Raw genomic sequence first — 18333 nt, 5'->3', positions numbered from 1 at the left:
TAATTCATACCTATAAAATTCGTGTTAAGTAGTTGGCGCAACTCATTTGTTTTTGTTGTCTTTTTTATATTAAATATGATCATTTTATGAATTTACATTTTAAGTTTAGTTCCGGTATCATAACGAACCTAGCTGATACTGACCGAATTTGCGTTAATAATCGCCGCAACGCCTGCGTTTTACCAACGTCTTGGTTTTAACGATTTTTGTTTTTGTTTTTTTTTTGTTTTAAATATGTTCATTTAAGCGGGTCATATTTAATTAAATCTTTCTTTTTTAATTACAAGAAAAGTTTTAGAATGAAATAAAAAAGTATATAAGAAGATTTTGGATTGACTGTGTATAAAGATATAGAAAAAAGAAGATTTTGATTGATTGGATATAAAAAAATACGAAAAGAATATTTTTATTATTGATTGGATATAAAAATGTATAAGAAGTATGATATAAAACGTAGACGTTGCGGTGGCTATTTAACACAAAATCGATCGGTGTTGATTAAGTTCATTCCCGGATCAAACCAAATCCAAAAAAAATCAATAAAATGAATACTTTAAACAAAAGGACAAAAAATAAATATTTGAAAATAAATAAAAAAAAATCAAATAAGATACACTACAAACAAAAAACCATTTTGTGACATACATAAAGTGCCACAAAAGCCAAAAAAGTGTCATTAAGAACCTTGTTGGAATGAGCGGCACACAACAAAAGTGCCACTAGAAGCACTACCACTAAAGCCTTTTAGTGGCACTTTGTTTGTCTGCCGCTACAAACTTTTGAAGTTTTAGTGGCACTTTTTTTCGTTTGCCACTACAATTTTTTGGGCTTTTAGTGGCACTTTTTTCATTTGCCACTACAAAGAGTGTCATTAAAGAACCTAATTGGAATGAGCGACACACAAAAAATGTGCCACTAGAAGCTCTACCACTAAAACCTATTAATGGCACTTTTTTCGTTTGCCACTACAAACTTTTGGAGTTTTAGTGACACTTTCTTTATTTGTCACTACAACTTTATGGGCTTTTAGTGACACTTTTTTCATTTGTCATCACAAGTTTTGAACTTATGGTGACAATTTTTTCTTCTGCCATTACAAATTTTTGGTCTTTTAGTGGTACATATTTTGTCATTCACTACAAACGTATAAGCTTTCAGTGTCACAAGAGCTAAATACCATTAGCTTTAATTAATTAAAATCAATATTTATTTACAATATCTAATAAAAATAAAACCCTAACAATAGCAATACAATTCTCAAGTTAAGTCTAAATATAAAACATATAAAAGGAAAACTAACAAATATCTAATAAGTCTTAACTTCTTGCGTTCATGAACTTCATTCATGATCTTCAATCTTCATGCGATGTACCTAATAAAAAAATAAAGACTTTCCATATGCACACAATATGAACATTATTAGGAACGAGGTCAAAGTAGTCAAAGATGAGTGTCAGCATGGACAATATATGTGCAGATGCTTGCATAAAGTTGGTGAGAAAAAAAAAACAAGTATATCATATCATCATCATCATCATCGTACTCAGTATATCCCACCAATAGCAATGCTATGGTAGGGTCTGAGGAGGGTAAGATGTAGACAGCCTTACCTCTATCCCATAGGGATAGAGAGGCTGCTTCCGGTGAGACCCCCGGCTCGATAGTAGTTTTGAATCAAGCCTTGGACATAAGACACATAACACTCAATCCTCGGGACACCGGCTGATTGGTGCATGTGCCCTTGTCTTTCGGCTATCAACGCCACCACATGATGCCTGATTAACCTTCCGCCACTTTTAACGTTATTTTCACGTGATTAGTAAAATAACGTCAAAATTAGTGCAATTTTACTTTTGCCAGTTTTGATTGCGAGTCAGTTTAGTCAGGTATTATCTATATTTCTAGTAACTAACATGCCAAATTTTGTAGTTAGGAGGGTATCTTATATACAGGTCAGTTTTCAACTCTTTTTGAGTAAATCGCATCAAACGGATTAAACTGTTAAAATAAAATGCTATGCAACAAATTTATGGGTTTAAAGGCATTTTTAGATCCGTCACATTACGAAATTAGCATAAAAAGGGCATTCTGGTCAAAATGTTGGTGCACGTCATCAATCTGGAAATGTGATTACTGGTCAGATTGTGTTTTGGCAAAATAATCAAATTAAAAATTAACTGATGCAGCTGAACGGGTTGGATTGGTGTTAAAAAACGTGGTGAGATTCAATTTATTAATGGACCAATTCTTACATGCAGAAAAGGCTAAACGAAAGGGTATGTTTGTAAATATTGTGAATTGCGCTTAATTTTAGACTATAGATCAAGAAATGCACATGGGCAGTTTGAGATAATGAATTAAAGCAACAAAAAGTGTATAGAGATTTAAAAAGTCAAATAAGGTTAAATCGGTACCTTGTTCATTTGTAGACAGACATTCTGGAGAATCAAATTGACCACTTAGTATTTACTAGTATTATCACTTGGGTTTCGCACTTTCAAATGCCTCATTGTCTTCAAATTTTTCTTCAACCCAAACTATTTGTTAGAAAACATGTAATATAAATATCAATATTTATCACATAACATTAAAATAATATACAAAAAAAAAAAAGCAATTTGAGTATCTCAAAGAGAATGCTTACAAATTTATAATATGAGTAATCAAAAAAGAAATGAGTCATCATCATTTTTTCGGCATCTAGTTCACGTTCTATATCAAGTGTACGTAGTTATATGGTACAACTTTGCATATACATTTGGCAGCCTCCAAAGCCCTTGACCTCACATCGGTCATTCCCAATGCTCACCCACAAACCCAAGATTCTTACACCTTCATTCCTTATGAGTTTCCTTCTATTTTCTTGTCTACTGACTCGATCTGGATACATGAAATAACTAACGCATAAATTAACAGGCAAATATAGTCCTAAGATCATGTGATCTGTAAAATTTTGTAAAATATAGTTTATAGTTTGAACTTTGAAATACAAAGCAACATATAAAAAGCCATTTCTTACCTTATGGAGTTGTTTCTTAAATGCCCCATAAGAAAAGTGACCACAGTAGGTTGCCAGAGAGGTAGGTGCGTCTACATGCCATCCAAAATAAAATGAGCAAGTACCGGTTTTTTATTTAATTTATCAAACTTACAATAAAATAACAAAAATAAAGATATGACAATGCACACGCGTAGACCTTATCGATTTTATTGTTAGTATGTCATATGACTTGTGTAGGTAAGCACATTATCGTACCAAAGTATTGGGCCAACATTGATGTAACCGTAAGTATCTTTTTAACATCGTCCTGCTTCTTCTAATTCTCATTGACTTTGTACACGATGTTATTTCAGTTGAATTTTTTCTTGAACAGAGAATTAGTAATGCACACACAGTAGCACTAAAAGACTAACTTCATGATCAGAAATGAACGCAGTCCAAAAGGCACAAAATAAGAAGGAAAAACAAAAAGAAAATCACAACAACAGTTTAAGAGGAACGACAAAGGTAACAATGATCAGAGATGAACCTGTAAAGAACCTGCGAAAAGAAAAAGAAAGGCATCGCTACTAAAAACGAAGAAGTTACTTAAAAAGAAGGTTTGTTTAAAAAATATATATATAAAAAGGAAGTTACCGGAGATTATCGGATAAAAATTGTATAAGAAATGTGAAACGAAAATAAATAATAGATTAACTAAAAGAACAAAATCAAACTTAAAAGTAAAATAGTGAATACAAAATAAATGAAAAACACTAAATTGTGAATACTTTTTTCTATCAACGCTAGTTTGGCAAAAATCTAAAAGAGGTAGGGTAAGGTGGTTAAGATCATTCCCAATTGGTTTTTCATCTCCATTTTTTAAATTTAACTAAAAACACAATTTCCTTAATTTATATCATTTTCTAAAAACCTCCCCCAACATATTCTTCATTCACATCTCTATATTCGTTTTTTATTGTTTTTTCTCTTTCCTCCGTTTATAATTTTAACCACTAACTATTATGTCCTATTATCATTTTCAATATAAATTGATTTCTAATGTATATTATTATATAAGGATAGTTGGAAATGAAATGTTGTGGCAATGCTCTAAATTTAGAGGCTTTCTATATACAATTTCACTAAATTTAGAAATGGAGTTTGGAGATAGAGAATGAGTTGAAATGGTTATTTAGATGATTTTTTTAAACTTTAAAAACGAAGATGGGTGCGAATAACTCATTGAAAATGCTCTGAACTTCACAAACCTTTGATGGCTTCCGGGATGACCTTCAAGACATCCAAGCGATAGCCTCAAACGGTAATACAAACAGGTTTCCCGTAGACTAAGGCAATATGACTTCAAGGGAATTCTCCACCTTTTACCACCACATAGACACAGACTACTACAAACAGAAGAGTGAGCAACATATTGGCTATTTGGTTTGTTCTAGCCAACTAAATTTTCAAATACAACAATGCAACATACAGAAAACCGAGAGTTTTCAACCAAAACAATGCGAAGAACCAGGAAATAGTCTTAAACATGACAATAGTTTTAAACATAAAATAAAAAGTTCAAACAAGAAACAACAACAAAACAATGAAACATCCAACTCTTTCACTTCAGTCGCTCGTAACCTTCATCTTTACAAGAAACATGAACAAATAAATAGAGGACTAGACTTCAACTTGTAAATATGTAGATATAGAATAAATGTTATTTGCCAACAAAAATTTTGAAATGATTTTCTAAACCTTATTCCAAGAATCCAAGGCTCATACTGAGAACCAAATTTCAAGACATGTGTTATGGATCCTCGAAACGCCCTTGTGATCACGGACATCCCAAATAAATTCAGGCCGCGTAGGTTATTTAATTGTGTTATTGAGCTCTTTTAGTTTATTTTTACAACAATCTCGTCTTTTATGGATACGTGCAGATAGAAACGAGTTATAAGTATACTTGACACTCACTGCAATGGCTGCAACGCGAACAATACCGACGATGAATATGCATATGAATTGGCCTACCTTCTTGCAGATTTATAAATGCTCAATTTATGATTATAGCCTCTGTTGAATACACTTAACTTTACCATTTTCCAAAGCCGAGCTTTAGCCTTTTAAATTACAAGTGTCAGTTTTGGTTCGATCCTTAACCCGTAAACAATTCTAGTTTAACTGTAGTATAGTTTAGCCATATCCTATAAATGACATTTGAGTGGTAATATGTGGTACTCTATTCTAGTGTATTTAATATTAGAAACTATATTGACTTCTGATAATATTCTAGACAATACTTGTTACAACCAAGGCCATAACTTGACATCCCATAATATTCGAATATAACAATCATTCTCAATATGACAATTGTAAGACTTAATACTAGTACATGTCTCCTATCTCTCTTATCTTCAACCCTTTGCTTGATTCATATTCATATTCTCTCGTCTATGTCAAGGTATACCGATTACCCTCATATTCTTTATGTTTGAAACGGATTACATTATGCAAAGGCAAAACGCGTGGTCATAAAATTACTTGCATCACCTGTCTAGGCTCACACGGTACTCATACCGTCACATGTATCACACGCGTGATTATTGCGATTTAAAGTGATGATAAACAGAATACTTGTAACAATATTAAGCAATAAGATATTGGTTTGAATACAAGTTACTATCAAGTCTTAGGGTGAATTCCAATAAGTGGTGTCATATGTTTGGAAAAGTAGTGGTTGGTGGTTCACCAAAGTGGTGATTGGATCTTCTTTGTTGCATATATAAAGAATCAACCATTATATATATATATATATCATATATATATATAATGGTTGATTCTTTATATATAATATATGGTGATTGAGCCATGTGATTCGTTGGCTCGTGGCCCACAACCTCGTTGTCTTATCTTCACCATGTGGTGTGCAAGTCATGATCGATGGTGGTCAATTCGATTGATTCTTGTATTTGATTCGATGTTATTAATTTGTTATTGGTTTCTTCACGAATATGTTAATTGATTGATTATACAATATAGCATGTATCTCCAAGATTATATGGCTTGGTGTCTCCTAACAACAATTCATTGAGTTTATGTCACATATTTAAGCATAAAAAGTTTTGTTAGATATAATCAAATTTCTTAAAGCTGATGTTTTATACCTTGTAGATCTATGGTTTACATATACCCGTACAAAATTGAAGCAAACAAACACATCATGTTGTGTTAGACAGCTAGGCACGACTATGTAACATAAACAAGGCCACATTTGACTAAATTTGTCATTTACTGATAATAAGTGGGTTGCATGACATGATATGTTTAACAAAATTAAATGTAAGTAGTTCAATAACACGAATAACATCACATATTCAACATGATTGTTGAGAGGGCTCACTTAACATGATTAATATAATAATATATAGTAAGATATAACTAACGTGCTAAAATAAAATCTATACAAAATTACAGTCCATAAAACTTTAACGAACTATGTTAGTTGTTTAGAGGAGGGAAATTAATTATGATATATTTACTTATTTATAACTTATAAATTTATGTGGTATTGATAAACCGCCATGCACACGTGTTAACCATTTAACACAATTAATTTAACATGTAATTCATGTTATAAACGGGTTTGGCGAGTTAAACTGGTTTAGATATGTTTTTAATCGTGCTCATTAATGTCTCAACATGTTTATGATCCGAACCCATTTAACTCAAACCCTAACCCATTTAACTACATGTCAAACACTCGCTAATATCATTAATCAAACATCATGGACGACCACATCCATGACGATGTCCCACTTAGATATGGTTGTGTGCATTATATGAAAACATGGAAAATGGGTCCTTGGTTGTGGACCACGAATAAATGCTCGACCTAATTGTATATACTATACTACTATAGTTATAACAATTTTGGATAATGTTGTTAGCTTGATACAGTTACAATGTGTTGGAGATTACCGTTTGTTCTTTAGAAAAATTGTCACGCTGTCTAATAGAGCTTGGCGTGGATGGATATCTTGACAATGTTGTTTTATCTGATTAAATATAAGCACACACTCTAACTTATATACCGTAAAGGATTACATGTGTAATGTGAATGAAGACATGAACTCTACTTGTAAGAACCGTTATTTTATACCAATCAATATTGTATGTTTTGCCCATAAAGAAATCGCATGTATGTGTATGTTGTCTGAGTGGAAACTTTTCATCAGATCACTCATCCTTTGGTTGCAATTTAAATTATAGTGAAATAAACTATTATAAATTTAATTTAAAATGTAATTTACGGTGCTTTATAGTTTATACCAACTATTCATGATTTTTAGAATTGTGTTATTCCATGAGCCAGAAGTTTCTTGGAGAGCAACAGAAGTCGCCGGAGTCACCGACACCGCCTTCAAAAGCTAATTGGAAGATTTCTACTCCTGGTGAGTCTTTGAAAGTAAAATTTGAATTTTGATTTAAAAAAAATATATTCATAATTATGGTCAATGTAAATAGTACAGCTTTCATTACATGGTGTATATGTAAGCTTATACTTTGACTCAATATGTGCAGGTGATGATCCTGAAGATGTGAAAGCTAGATTGAAATTCTGGGCACAAGCAGTTGCTTGCACAGTCAAATTATGCAGCTAATATCAACTACTTATACAAAACCGGATATGGAGTTTTGATTATTAAGAAAACTATAAAAAAAAAATTGGTTTTAAAAGGGTTTAAATATCAGAACAAGAAAACAAAGTCTGCAGGAGATTATGGATCATGTTGTATACTTGTATATAATCTCATCTTGTAAATATAATGAATTAATAAAGTTCAGATATCTTATTATCTTAGTTGGTTACATATAATCATGACTTTGATTTGCAAAACAAAAAAAAGCTTCCTCGTGTCTATGTCGTTTTTGAGATCGTTGTTCTCTGTCACTAGACCACCTCGTATCAGATCGATGATGACCACGATCATGACTTGTGGATGTTTTGTCGTGTCTATGGGAGTCTCTTCTCTTCCTTGAGCTGTCTTCCCTGTCATAATATCGATGGTCGCGGCTGCTGGACCTTCTTTCATGTTCTTCATTATAGTAGCTTCTGTCATGTCGGTGGCTCTTCCGGGACCCACTTTCAGCGTCAGCAGATCGCCTTTCGTCATAAGTGCGATCCCGGCTTTCGTTATAAGCATGATCCCTTGAGTTGTCTTCCCTATCATCATACCAATGGTCACGGCTACTGGACCTTCTTTCATGTTCATCATAATAGGAGCTTCTGTCATGCCGGTGGCTCTTCCGCGACCCACCTTCAGCGTCTGCAGATCGCCTTTCGTCATAAGCACGGTCACGGCTTTCGTCATTAGCGGGATCCCTGCTGCTTGATCTTCTATGGCTTCTGCTATGCCTGTCTTCCTTAATTGCATAACTTCTTTTTCTTCTGGGTGGTGATGGAATCTCTAAAAATTATATGAAGATTTGTCAAGAAAAAGTGACCAAAATTAAAAAACTATGCCGGAAAAAATCTATAAGATTGTCAAAGTTACGGGAACGTCAACTGCCACCTTGAATTTTAAAAAAAACTCGTCGTTGCTCTATGTGCAACCAAATAAGTTGTACTTACAACTTAAAAGTTGTGTTTCTCGAGTGTGTTTTACATACGAACCTTTTTATCAAGCAAATCTTTCATAATTTCTTCATCTCTTTGGTTGTTACATATTAGACTCCTACAAACCCTAATTTTGACCAACTTTGACCCAAAAGTACATGAGGTCAGGGGTGTAAATGAGCCAAGCCAGCTCGTGAGCTACTCGAGATCGGCTCAAATCAAGCCGAGCTTAAACGAGCTCGAGCCTTAAAATAAGCTTGTTTAATTCGCGACCGAGCTTCACTTATCGAACTCGAGCTGGCTCGCGAGCCTAAACGAGTCTATTAGATATATAATCATGATAAAAAAATCTAAACAATATATTTATGTTATGTATAACAAACTATAATTATAAACATATAAAAAATAACTAAAAATGTATATGAATTAATTAATGAATTCTAACGAGACAAGCCTAAGCTTGAGCCCTCGAGCTTTAAAAAACAACTCATGAGCCGAGCTTGAGCTTTAAAAAACAGAGCTTGAAACAAACCGAGCTTGAGTAAGTCAAAAAGAGGCTAGTCGAGCTTGGACTCGACTTGTTTCCACCCACCCCTACATGAGGCGCCGCCTCAAGGCTTGGGGCACGCCCCACACACCCTTATAAGCCAAGGCTGCCACATCACAATTTCATAACACCAAATATGCAAAGTGGTAGATCATGTATAATGTTTTGCTAAGAAGTAACATAATGCATTTTGTTGGCACCTAGTTTGGGTCAAAACTATTATTGGTGCAGAGTCATCATCATCATCTTACTCAGTATATCCCACCAATAGCAAAGCTATGGTAGGGTCTGAGGAGGGTAAGATGTAGACAACCTTACCTCTACCTTTTAGAAATAGAGGGGTTGCTTCCGGTGAGACCCCCGGCTCGATAGTAGTTTTGCATCAAGCCTTGGACATAAGACACATAACACTCAACCATTGGAACACTGGTCGATTGGTGCATGTACCATTGTCTTTCGGCTATCAACGCCACCACATGATGCCTGATTAACCTTCCGCCACTTTTAACATTATTTTCACGAGATTAGTAAAATAACGTCAAAATTAGTGCAATTTCACTTTTGCCCATCCGAGGGCATATATACATTATTGGTGCAGAGTATGTTATCCATTTTCATGCTAACATTAACGTACTCTCATGATTTGCAATAATGAAAAGAACATACCTCAAATCGTGACATGTAGTTTCCTTCAGGGGGAGGCGGAATCCCAAGGCGTTTCAAATCATCTAATGGAATCGGACGCCTTTTCAAGTAAATCAACAAGGGAAAAAAGTTAGTTTCATCTCTAAATTTCAAAAGTCACACAAGGTATATATTTAATGTAAAGGAGTTGGGAATTCATACAACGGGGCACGGAACGGTCTTTCTTGACCACCAAAACGAAGCTGCCCTGATTCTTTTTTACCGCCAAGACCCCCTCCTAAACATATAAAAGAGTCTCAACAACTAATTGTAGCATATCTAAAAATAATATTCAACAAGAGGGGAAATATATATGACCTAGTCTTCTAGGAATCCATCCTGGCATCAGCTGCTGGCGGTTATAATCAACTATGATTTCAGAATCATCAATTACCGAATGGTGCGCTTTCTGCACATGAAGAAACATGGTAAACACGTTTTTGCATAAGCAGCAACAAAAAAGTGTTTCAATTTAATTACCTCATACGCTCGTTGCATCTCTCTCTCACTTTCAAATTCAACAAAAGCATAGCCTCGAGAGGCACCAGTAACTGTAAACATTATTCAGTCTATTATTAAAACACACATTTGCAGACAAACTCTTATGTTAGCAATCTCAAATACACATGCATTACCAATATGGCGGACCAATCGCAAGCTCTTCACTGTCCCATATTTGCTCATAGCCTACAAAACAGTAAGAACCAGCAAATATTCAGAGCTCTGCACAGACTTCCACACAAACAACAAGAATGCTATATAACATGGAAGCATCCACAGGATGTAGATTCTAATATGAACAGCAAGAACAAACTTATTTTCAGTTTGCATATATCCTAGATGTTCCTAATCATATGTTTGTTCTTGATGAGCTAGGCTAATTTTACTATAGATAGAAACACATCAAAGAATCAAAACAAACACATTTTGTAGAGGATTCGATATCCGTAACGCTTGGATAATCTAAAAGTCGTGAAACACACTGCCAGATCGAAAGAATTCGACGGTTCTCCCGAATTTTTAATCGGATAAAACTCGGAATTCTGACAAGAACATGTAATGTAAGTTTGTGTGAATTTCGTGAGTCCCGATAGATTACCAAATAATCTCTTATATATAAGTTCAATGTTCGTGGTTATGTAACCTCCATAACTACCACTGGTAATTATAACCGCAGTAACTACCGGAAGTTGTTAGTTAACTACCAGAACAGTCTAGATTAAGCGTGTATATTCTAATTTCTCATTTGGTATTAAATAAATCCCTAATTACCTAAAATAGCCTTATGGCATTACACATTGAATGATAATAATTAGGGTAAAAAGAGACCTTGCGGAGGGTATCTTCGGTAGTAAAATGTGATAAATGACCGACGAAAAGAGTGCAATAAGGATCATCTCCAATAACATTCGGATCGCCCAGTGGATCATCTGCACCAAAATTAGGGTTTCAGTGAACAATAAGATGAAATTGAAGATTAAATTTGAATTAACATACAAAGGCCGGCTGAGGAACATAACAGAGCTCTGTAAACGGCGTTATCGTGAGGCAGGATGTCGGTGCCGTCGATGCTACCGGCTTGAATCGGATGGTATGACTGTGCGTAAAAGACGGAGTTCAATTTGTCTTTGTTTCGGTTCATCGTCTTCGTGTATGAGTGTTTAGAAGTGTTATGTGAGCTAATAACGTGTTCGGGATTTCTTATTTTCATCAACTTATAGCTTATCAACTTTTTAAAAAGTTAATAAGTGCAGAAGGTGTTTGACAAAAACATAAGGCCTTATGGATTTTAACTTATGGTGAAGTCAAAATAGAGGGGTTTTGAAAAGTTAGGAATATGTAACTTATTAACTTAATGAGTTTGATTTACCTATTACGCCCTCTCACCCTTAAACCCCATTACACTCCTTTTAAAAAAGAGTGTCCCTTTTGGTCATTTTAATTTCCCCAACACATAAGATAATCCAAACATTCTTTTAAAAACTTATTTTCAAAATTTCATAAGTTTATAAGTCTTTTTAATCAAAAGTCCTTTTTAACTTAAATAAGCAATCCCAAACACACCCTAAACAATCTAAATCGCTTCCCAGAATATTTTATTGTGGGTCGGGGTGTGACACTCTCCTTGTTATTCTTATGTTTATTTGGATAAACTTCAATAGGTCCCTTGCGACACCAAAGTTATCGGACTTGGGTTATATAACCCTAACATGAATAATTGACCAAACGCAATGTCCACACCCCCATCTTAGGCCTAAGAGCGTGACCCAACAGTTGGTATCGTAATTGTAAATAAATCAGAGTTGCGTTAGTTTGCGGAAGACTTATAAAACTTTAAGGATCAAAATGTAATATTTACATATAACAAAAGACGGGATTAAAACACCCGTTTAAGTTAACAAAATATTTATGTGTTTATAATTACAAACCACCATATTACGTTTACAAAAGAAATCCGATCCATCGGATATTTATAGCACTTCGACACTTCCAAGCGCTATTATTGTTCACCTGCAAAATGTAATAAAATACGTCAGCAACGAATGCTGGTGAACACGCTGACGCAAAATAACTTCTTTTACTTTATTACCCCTCGAGACTACGTCTGCCTCGGCCCAACGTGGCTTAGGAATAACAAAGTCAAATAGCACATTATAAACTCGAGCCTCTACTCTAGGTCACCTCAGCAAACACCGCAGCGTTCGACTTAGTTAAGTACCCGTAAATATACACATAAGGTCGTACTCCCTGCAGGAGAGCGTCCTACGACCAAGGGTGGTGAGATCATGCCCATTCATCGCATAGTACCACCTATGTAAGGATCCATACATACGTATACCACAGGCTGAGGGTTAGGTTCATACCCCTTATTTATAACGGTTTTAGGAACACGTAGTCCCTTGTAAACAATTTCATATAACACGTTTGACTTTATTTGAAAAACAAGTTTAAAAGTTTTGGGGCGTATTCACCTTGTCTCTTTAGGATCGGCTTCACTCACCGTCCAAGGGTCTTTCCCTTTCTTTATCTCGCACCTATAGTACGAGTATAAATATTTGTTAGTCGGATACACGATCCGGCTTAAGACCTTTAGTCTTATCTCAATCCTCGATTGAACCTTTAGTTCAATTCTTATTTACTTAAAAACCTTTAGTTTAAAAGTAAATTATAAACCTTTAGTTTATAATAAAAACCCGACGTTTCTTCTTCTCTAAGAAACGTAATCATTTTCTTTTATTATTTAAGAATACTCTTTATTCATTAAATAATATTTTCATAACAAAGAATATATACATATATACTTACACACATATATATGTAATCACAATATTCATTATTTATTCATTTCTTTGTTATATTTTATTTTCTTTTCTTTTATCGAGGTATCGAGTATAACCTCGACTTAAGGCTTAAGCTTTGAATATAATATTAAATTATATTGAATTCATCATTACGCCTAACCTTAGTGGCGTATAAAAATCCTAGGGACTTGAGCAGCACTCCAACGCCGCTTTTCTTTTCTCGACACGCAAATCGAGGTACGCCAAATCTTCAACACTCGTTGGCATGAACTTCGAGAACAAACATCATCTTGGTTGTATGTGGATGGAGGGTGGTATGAACTTCGAGGAAACGTTATACACAAACGAGAGATTCGAGGCACGCTTATCGAGGAAATCGTTTATATGTTTTGTTGGGATTTTAGAGAGACGAGAGAGAAGTGAGAGCTGAGTTGGGATGTGAAAATGAGCAGCCCTTGGCTGCTATTTATAGACAAAATTTTTGTGCCCATCGCGGTACGCGATGGGTCCCTGGGCTGACCTATCGCGTACCGCGATATAGGCCAGCTGAGTCAGAACATAGGCTTGCCACGTGGCGACACGTGGCAGGCGCCGCTCCACGTGGCGACGCGTGGCAGCAGTGTTGCCACGTGGTGACACGTGGCAGCACATAGTACCACCGTGTGCCACGTGTCACACTTAGTCAAACACCCCATCGCGTATCGCGATGGGGCTCTCCTCTGACTCATCGCATAGCGTGATGGGTCAGGAAATCAGAATTTTTATTTTTAACCCTGAAGTTTGGATTTTGGCAATTTTAGTCCCTAAACTTTGAAAAGTTGATACTTTGAACTCGAAATTTTCATGTTGTTACACGCAATTAGCTACCCGACAATGAATCATAAGATGCTCCGAAGACTCTGTAAACATAATACACAACCCACACGTATTGTTTCCAAACAAGACAATTTACTTTAATTTGAACACATTTAAGCCAAAAGATACCATTAACAACCTAATGTGAATTATTATCCGGTTCTCATCTCAAGTTCTTAGCCAAAAAGCCCTCCACTGTACCATCCACACATCTCCATATCTAGGAATCAGGGTCCGATTTCACCACAATCGTCGATACCATGTTCAAACAATTTTAAAATTCCTAATAAGTCAACTAGTTTGACAATGGTAGCGGTAGGGGTGGGTGTTTTTGGGTTTGGGTTATTCGGATTACAAAGTTTTAAACATTCACTCGAAACCGAGCCCAAATCTCTAACGGATTTTTTTGGTTTAGGTAGCTAGGGTTGGGTTAATCGAGTTTTGAGTATCCTAGAAAACAAAAATAAAATAAAATAAAATTTAAAAACTACAATGTCAAAGCAAGATATTCTTCTTTAATCGTAACGTAAATTAACCATATAACAAACGAACATAACCCGATAAAACAATTCAAAACAAAAAAGGAGTAGACTTTAACAAACTCTAACCATAAGTGTCTTCAACTAGGCGTGATTTGGTTGTTTGATTATGGTTGTTATTAGTCATAAACGGAAATATAAATCTATATTATATAATTAATAAAGGTTTATCAATGCCACATGACATCACACAATATAGGTTCTTACAAAATTTTTCCACCTCTCTTTCTTATTAAATGCATTTCTCTTTTAACACATGTTAAGTTATGTGTTTCATCACCTAAAGTTGAAAACAAAAACAAAATGAAACTACCAATTTTGATATAGAGCTTAAAATTACAAATATTGTATACAAATTGTTTTTAGAAATTTACGAATTTTTAACAACTTTTTAACAACTTTTTATTTCTATATTGTGTAATGTATAACTTATTCTACCCATATATTATATCTTTATATCTTTTGAACACATTTTTAATATTTCACATTATGTTATTATTTAAATAATTTTTTTTATTCTAACTTGTGTGCTACACGAGTTTCTTAATGTCATATGTCATCATACATGAGTGATAATTATAAAATTTTCCCACCTTTCTCCCATATTAAATTAAATATATACTTCTTTTTCTTATTAATAATTTTATATTTTATTGTTTTTTCTTTAATAATTATTTCCTGGTTTAAAAAATTCAGTATGACATAAATATATTATTTAGTGTAATACAAATATATTGTATTAGTTATTAATATTAAGTTTTTACAAGTAACGAATTTTCATGTTGATTTAGATAAAATAATTAATTTCAAATTTCAAAGAATGAAATTTTTAATTTGTTTGTTTTGCAATGAATATTAATAGTTTTGGTCTGAAAGTGATTCACAACTTCCATATTTCCAAGGATACTCGTTTTCTATGCAATTTCCCAACATAAAAGGGCAACTCTTGATTGAGAGAATTGGTGTAAGTTTTATTTTATTAACTTCTCTATTGAAGGTGTAATATGTTTGCTATTATTCTTGTTTGTCTTTCCTTTGTTTCTTGCTCTTTGCGAGTGTTCTTCTTTAATTTTTTAGCAGGATTGGGTTTGCTATTTAGAAGGGGTGGCGACGCTGCTTGTTATCCGCTTATACACCTCTCTATTGTAATTGGATCCTTTTATTTAATATATAAAATATATTTTATTAAAAAAAATGAAGTTTGGCCTTTAAAAAAAATGAAGGTGTGAGTTCTCACAACTTCACTTCATTAACTTTTAAATTTTCAAAGTATTTATTCATGTATATTCCTTGATAAATAATTCCCAAATTTACAAAAGAATAGTGGGGACGGTTTGAACACGTTCCATTTGCGTGTGCGTGTAGATCCCCCCCGGGGGGGGGGGGGGGGGGGTTGAAGGGAATGTCTTTGTGTGAATACGTTTTTATGTATGAAGATTGAAGAGTTAAGAAAACATAAGGATGTCAACAACTTTAATATTTACAATACACACCTTATATTCTCTTTATATGTTGCATATGACCACTACATTTCCTAAAAGAATGCTTATATAAAGTAACATGATTCAAGTTGGTTGAATACATTAACAAATAAGACTAGTCTCAAAGTAGATATTATCCCCCCCCCCCCCCCCACCAAAAGAAAAAAAGGTTAAATGCATTATATATATGTTCAACTTAACATAATTGTGTGTAACAAAGTGAAACGATTCTTATTAATACAAATAAGTTTTTTTGACAAACGTAAAATGTAATTTTACGCATCAAACAAATAATATCAATAACATAGTCATGTAAAAACGTTTTTGTCACTTAACCATTTTTCCAACTCTTATTTGATAAAACTCAAAACATACATATACATTTATAATAGTGGATGGTTTCATTATATATGAATGATAATGGTATGATTTTTTTAATTTCCAGAACAACCAATGCTCCTAATCTTGTAGGGGGTGCTGACAAAATTCTCTCTTTCAAAACTCGAAGCCATGACCTTCTAAATCGTATGATTCTGATAGATTGAACGTACATTAGTACGTTAGATGCAGCGAATAGTTGATCTAAGGATATAATTAGACGTGCAACCATTGTTAAGTTAAACATGCTATTAAAATTAGTTTAGAGTAACAAGCATAGTTAAATAGATACCTACAGGTCAACGCTGAATGAACATTATATAATACGAACCACAAGTGTAGATAAAGTTAGTCATTAGTTGATCCTCAAACATGAAAATGTAAGGGGTTTGAAGGGACAATTAAAAATGGCAAGGGGTTATTTCAGCAATTTAGATTAATACTTCACACGCTTTCAACAAAAACAACTCTGTATAAATACAGATCCATCGACTGATCCATCAACAAAATAGCGATCAGTTCTTCAAATTAAACCAGCAAGCAGTTAAGCTAAAATCTCTCGATCATGGCCGAAAACAATGTTCCTGTTACCACCAATCAATCAGAGATTGAGAGGGAGGAAGAACAGAGACTAAAGTACCTTCAGTTTGTACAAATGGCAGCTCTTCATGCACTTCTTTACGCTTCCAAAGCCTACGCTTATGCCAAGAACAACTCCGGTCCATTTAAACCGCGGGTTGAGACCATGGAGGGTAAGCTAAAGACCGCGGTCGGTCCAACATATAATAAGTTCCATCATGTCCCAGCTGAGCTCCTAAAGTTTGTTGATCGCAAAGTAGACGAGTCCGTTAACAAGTTCGATACCCAAGTCCAGCCTTTTGTGAAACAAGTTTCAGCTAAAACCAACAACCTGTCTCAAGAGGTCAAAACCGCGTATACTAAGCTTGAACCGGCTGCTATAGGGCTGTATACGAAATACGAGCCAGTGGCTGAGCGGTATGCTGCCTCGGCCTGGCAGTCTTTGAACCAGCTCCCGGTCTTCCCCAAGGTGGCTAAGGTGGTGGTGCCCACTGCGGCTTACTGTTCAGACAAGTATAACCAGACCGTGCAGCAGACGGCTGAGAAAGGGTACAAGGTTTCTAGTTATCTTCCATTGGTGCCGGCCGAGAGGATTGCTAAGGTGTTCAACCCGGTTGGACCGCAAGCAGAGCCGGTGGCATAGTAGTTAAGGTTGTAATGTATGATTAGTTATTGTGTGAATATTGTATTGGTTTATTTATGTTTTACTATGTGGTATTACTTTTGTTTTCAATATAATTTATTTATATATGTTGGTTGTGGTTACATTATATCCCAAGTTATTTTTAGAGTATCTTCATTATGCCCCAAGGTAACCTTTGTCGCATGTTAAACTAGAAGAAATCTAATCAAGGATAATGTCTAATGAGTGGATACAACACAAGATGGATGATATGAGTTAACAATGAAATTCTGTTTATTACATAGATCATCTTCAATGAAGATCTATGAACTCGCTTATTATTTAGTTGGCGCTTAGCCTCGAGAGGCACTAACCATAATTTAGTCAACTATGAGAACACACAATTGCAACCTCTTATGTTAGCACTCTCAAAACATCAAAGCATATATACATTACCAATATGGCGGACCAATCGCAAGTTCTTCACCGTTCCATATTTGCTCATAGCCTACAGAACAATAAAAATAATAGCAAATATTCAGTTCTCTGTTCAAAATTTCACACCAAAACAAGAATGAAAGACACCATGGAAGCATGAAGATGAAGTTGTTAAGGAACTTATAGTGACAAAGCATCCACTGAACGCAGATTATGATATTGACACTAAGAACAAACTTAAAAATCAGGCTGCATGTATCCTAGATGCTGTTCTTATGTTAAAATGAAATTCAAGAGAGAGTGGA

General features: G+C 34.6%; 1 protein-coding gene and 1 pseudogene across 1 annotated transcript; one reads left to right on the top strand and one right to left on the bottom strand.

Annotated features, from left to right (window-relative positions):
• Positions 1 to 7356: 7356 nt before the first annotated feature.
• On the bottom strand, positions 7357 to 11508 carry LOC143573923 (U11/U12 small nuclear ribonucleoprotein 35 kDa protein-like). Its single transcript, XM_077058684.1, has 8 exons — positions 11332 to 11508; positions 11164 to 11264; positions 10470 to 10521; positions 10315 to 10385; positions 10153 to 10243; positions 9997 to 10072; positions 9817 to 9895; positions 7357 to 8452 (listed from the first exon to the last, which is right to left on the bottom strand). Exons 1-8 carry the CDS (start codon positions 11474 to 11476, stop codon positions 7853 to 7855), a joined length of 1215 nt encoding a protein of 404 aa, XP_076914799.1. The 5' UTR covers positions 11477 to 11508; the 3' UTR covers positions 7357 to 7852.
• Positions 11509 to 16752: 5244 nt separating this feature from the next.
• LOC143573924 (REF/SRPP-like protein At3g05500 pseudogene) lies at positions 16753 to 17790 on the top strand (annotated as a pseudogene).
• The last annotated feature ends 543 nt before the right edge of the window (positions 17791 to 18333 follow it).

The sequence above is a fragment of the Bidens hawaiensis genome, unplaced genomic scaffold, assembly GCF_021521415.1.
Source record: "Bidens hawaiensis isolate Kalapana, Puna unplaced genomic scaffold, B.hawaiensis_p1.1 tig00026727_1, whole genome shotgun sequence".
Taxonomy (NCBI): domain Eukaryota; kingdom Viridiplantae; phylum Streptophyta; class Magnoliopsida; order Asterales; family Asteraceae; genus Bidens; species Bidens hawaiensis.
Note: the sequence above shows the minus strand (reverse complement) of the source record. Positions and strands in the feature narration are given on the sequence as shown.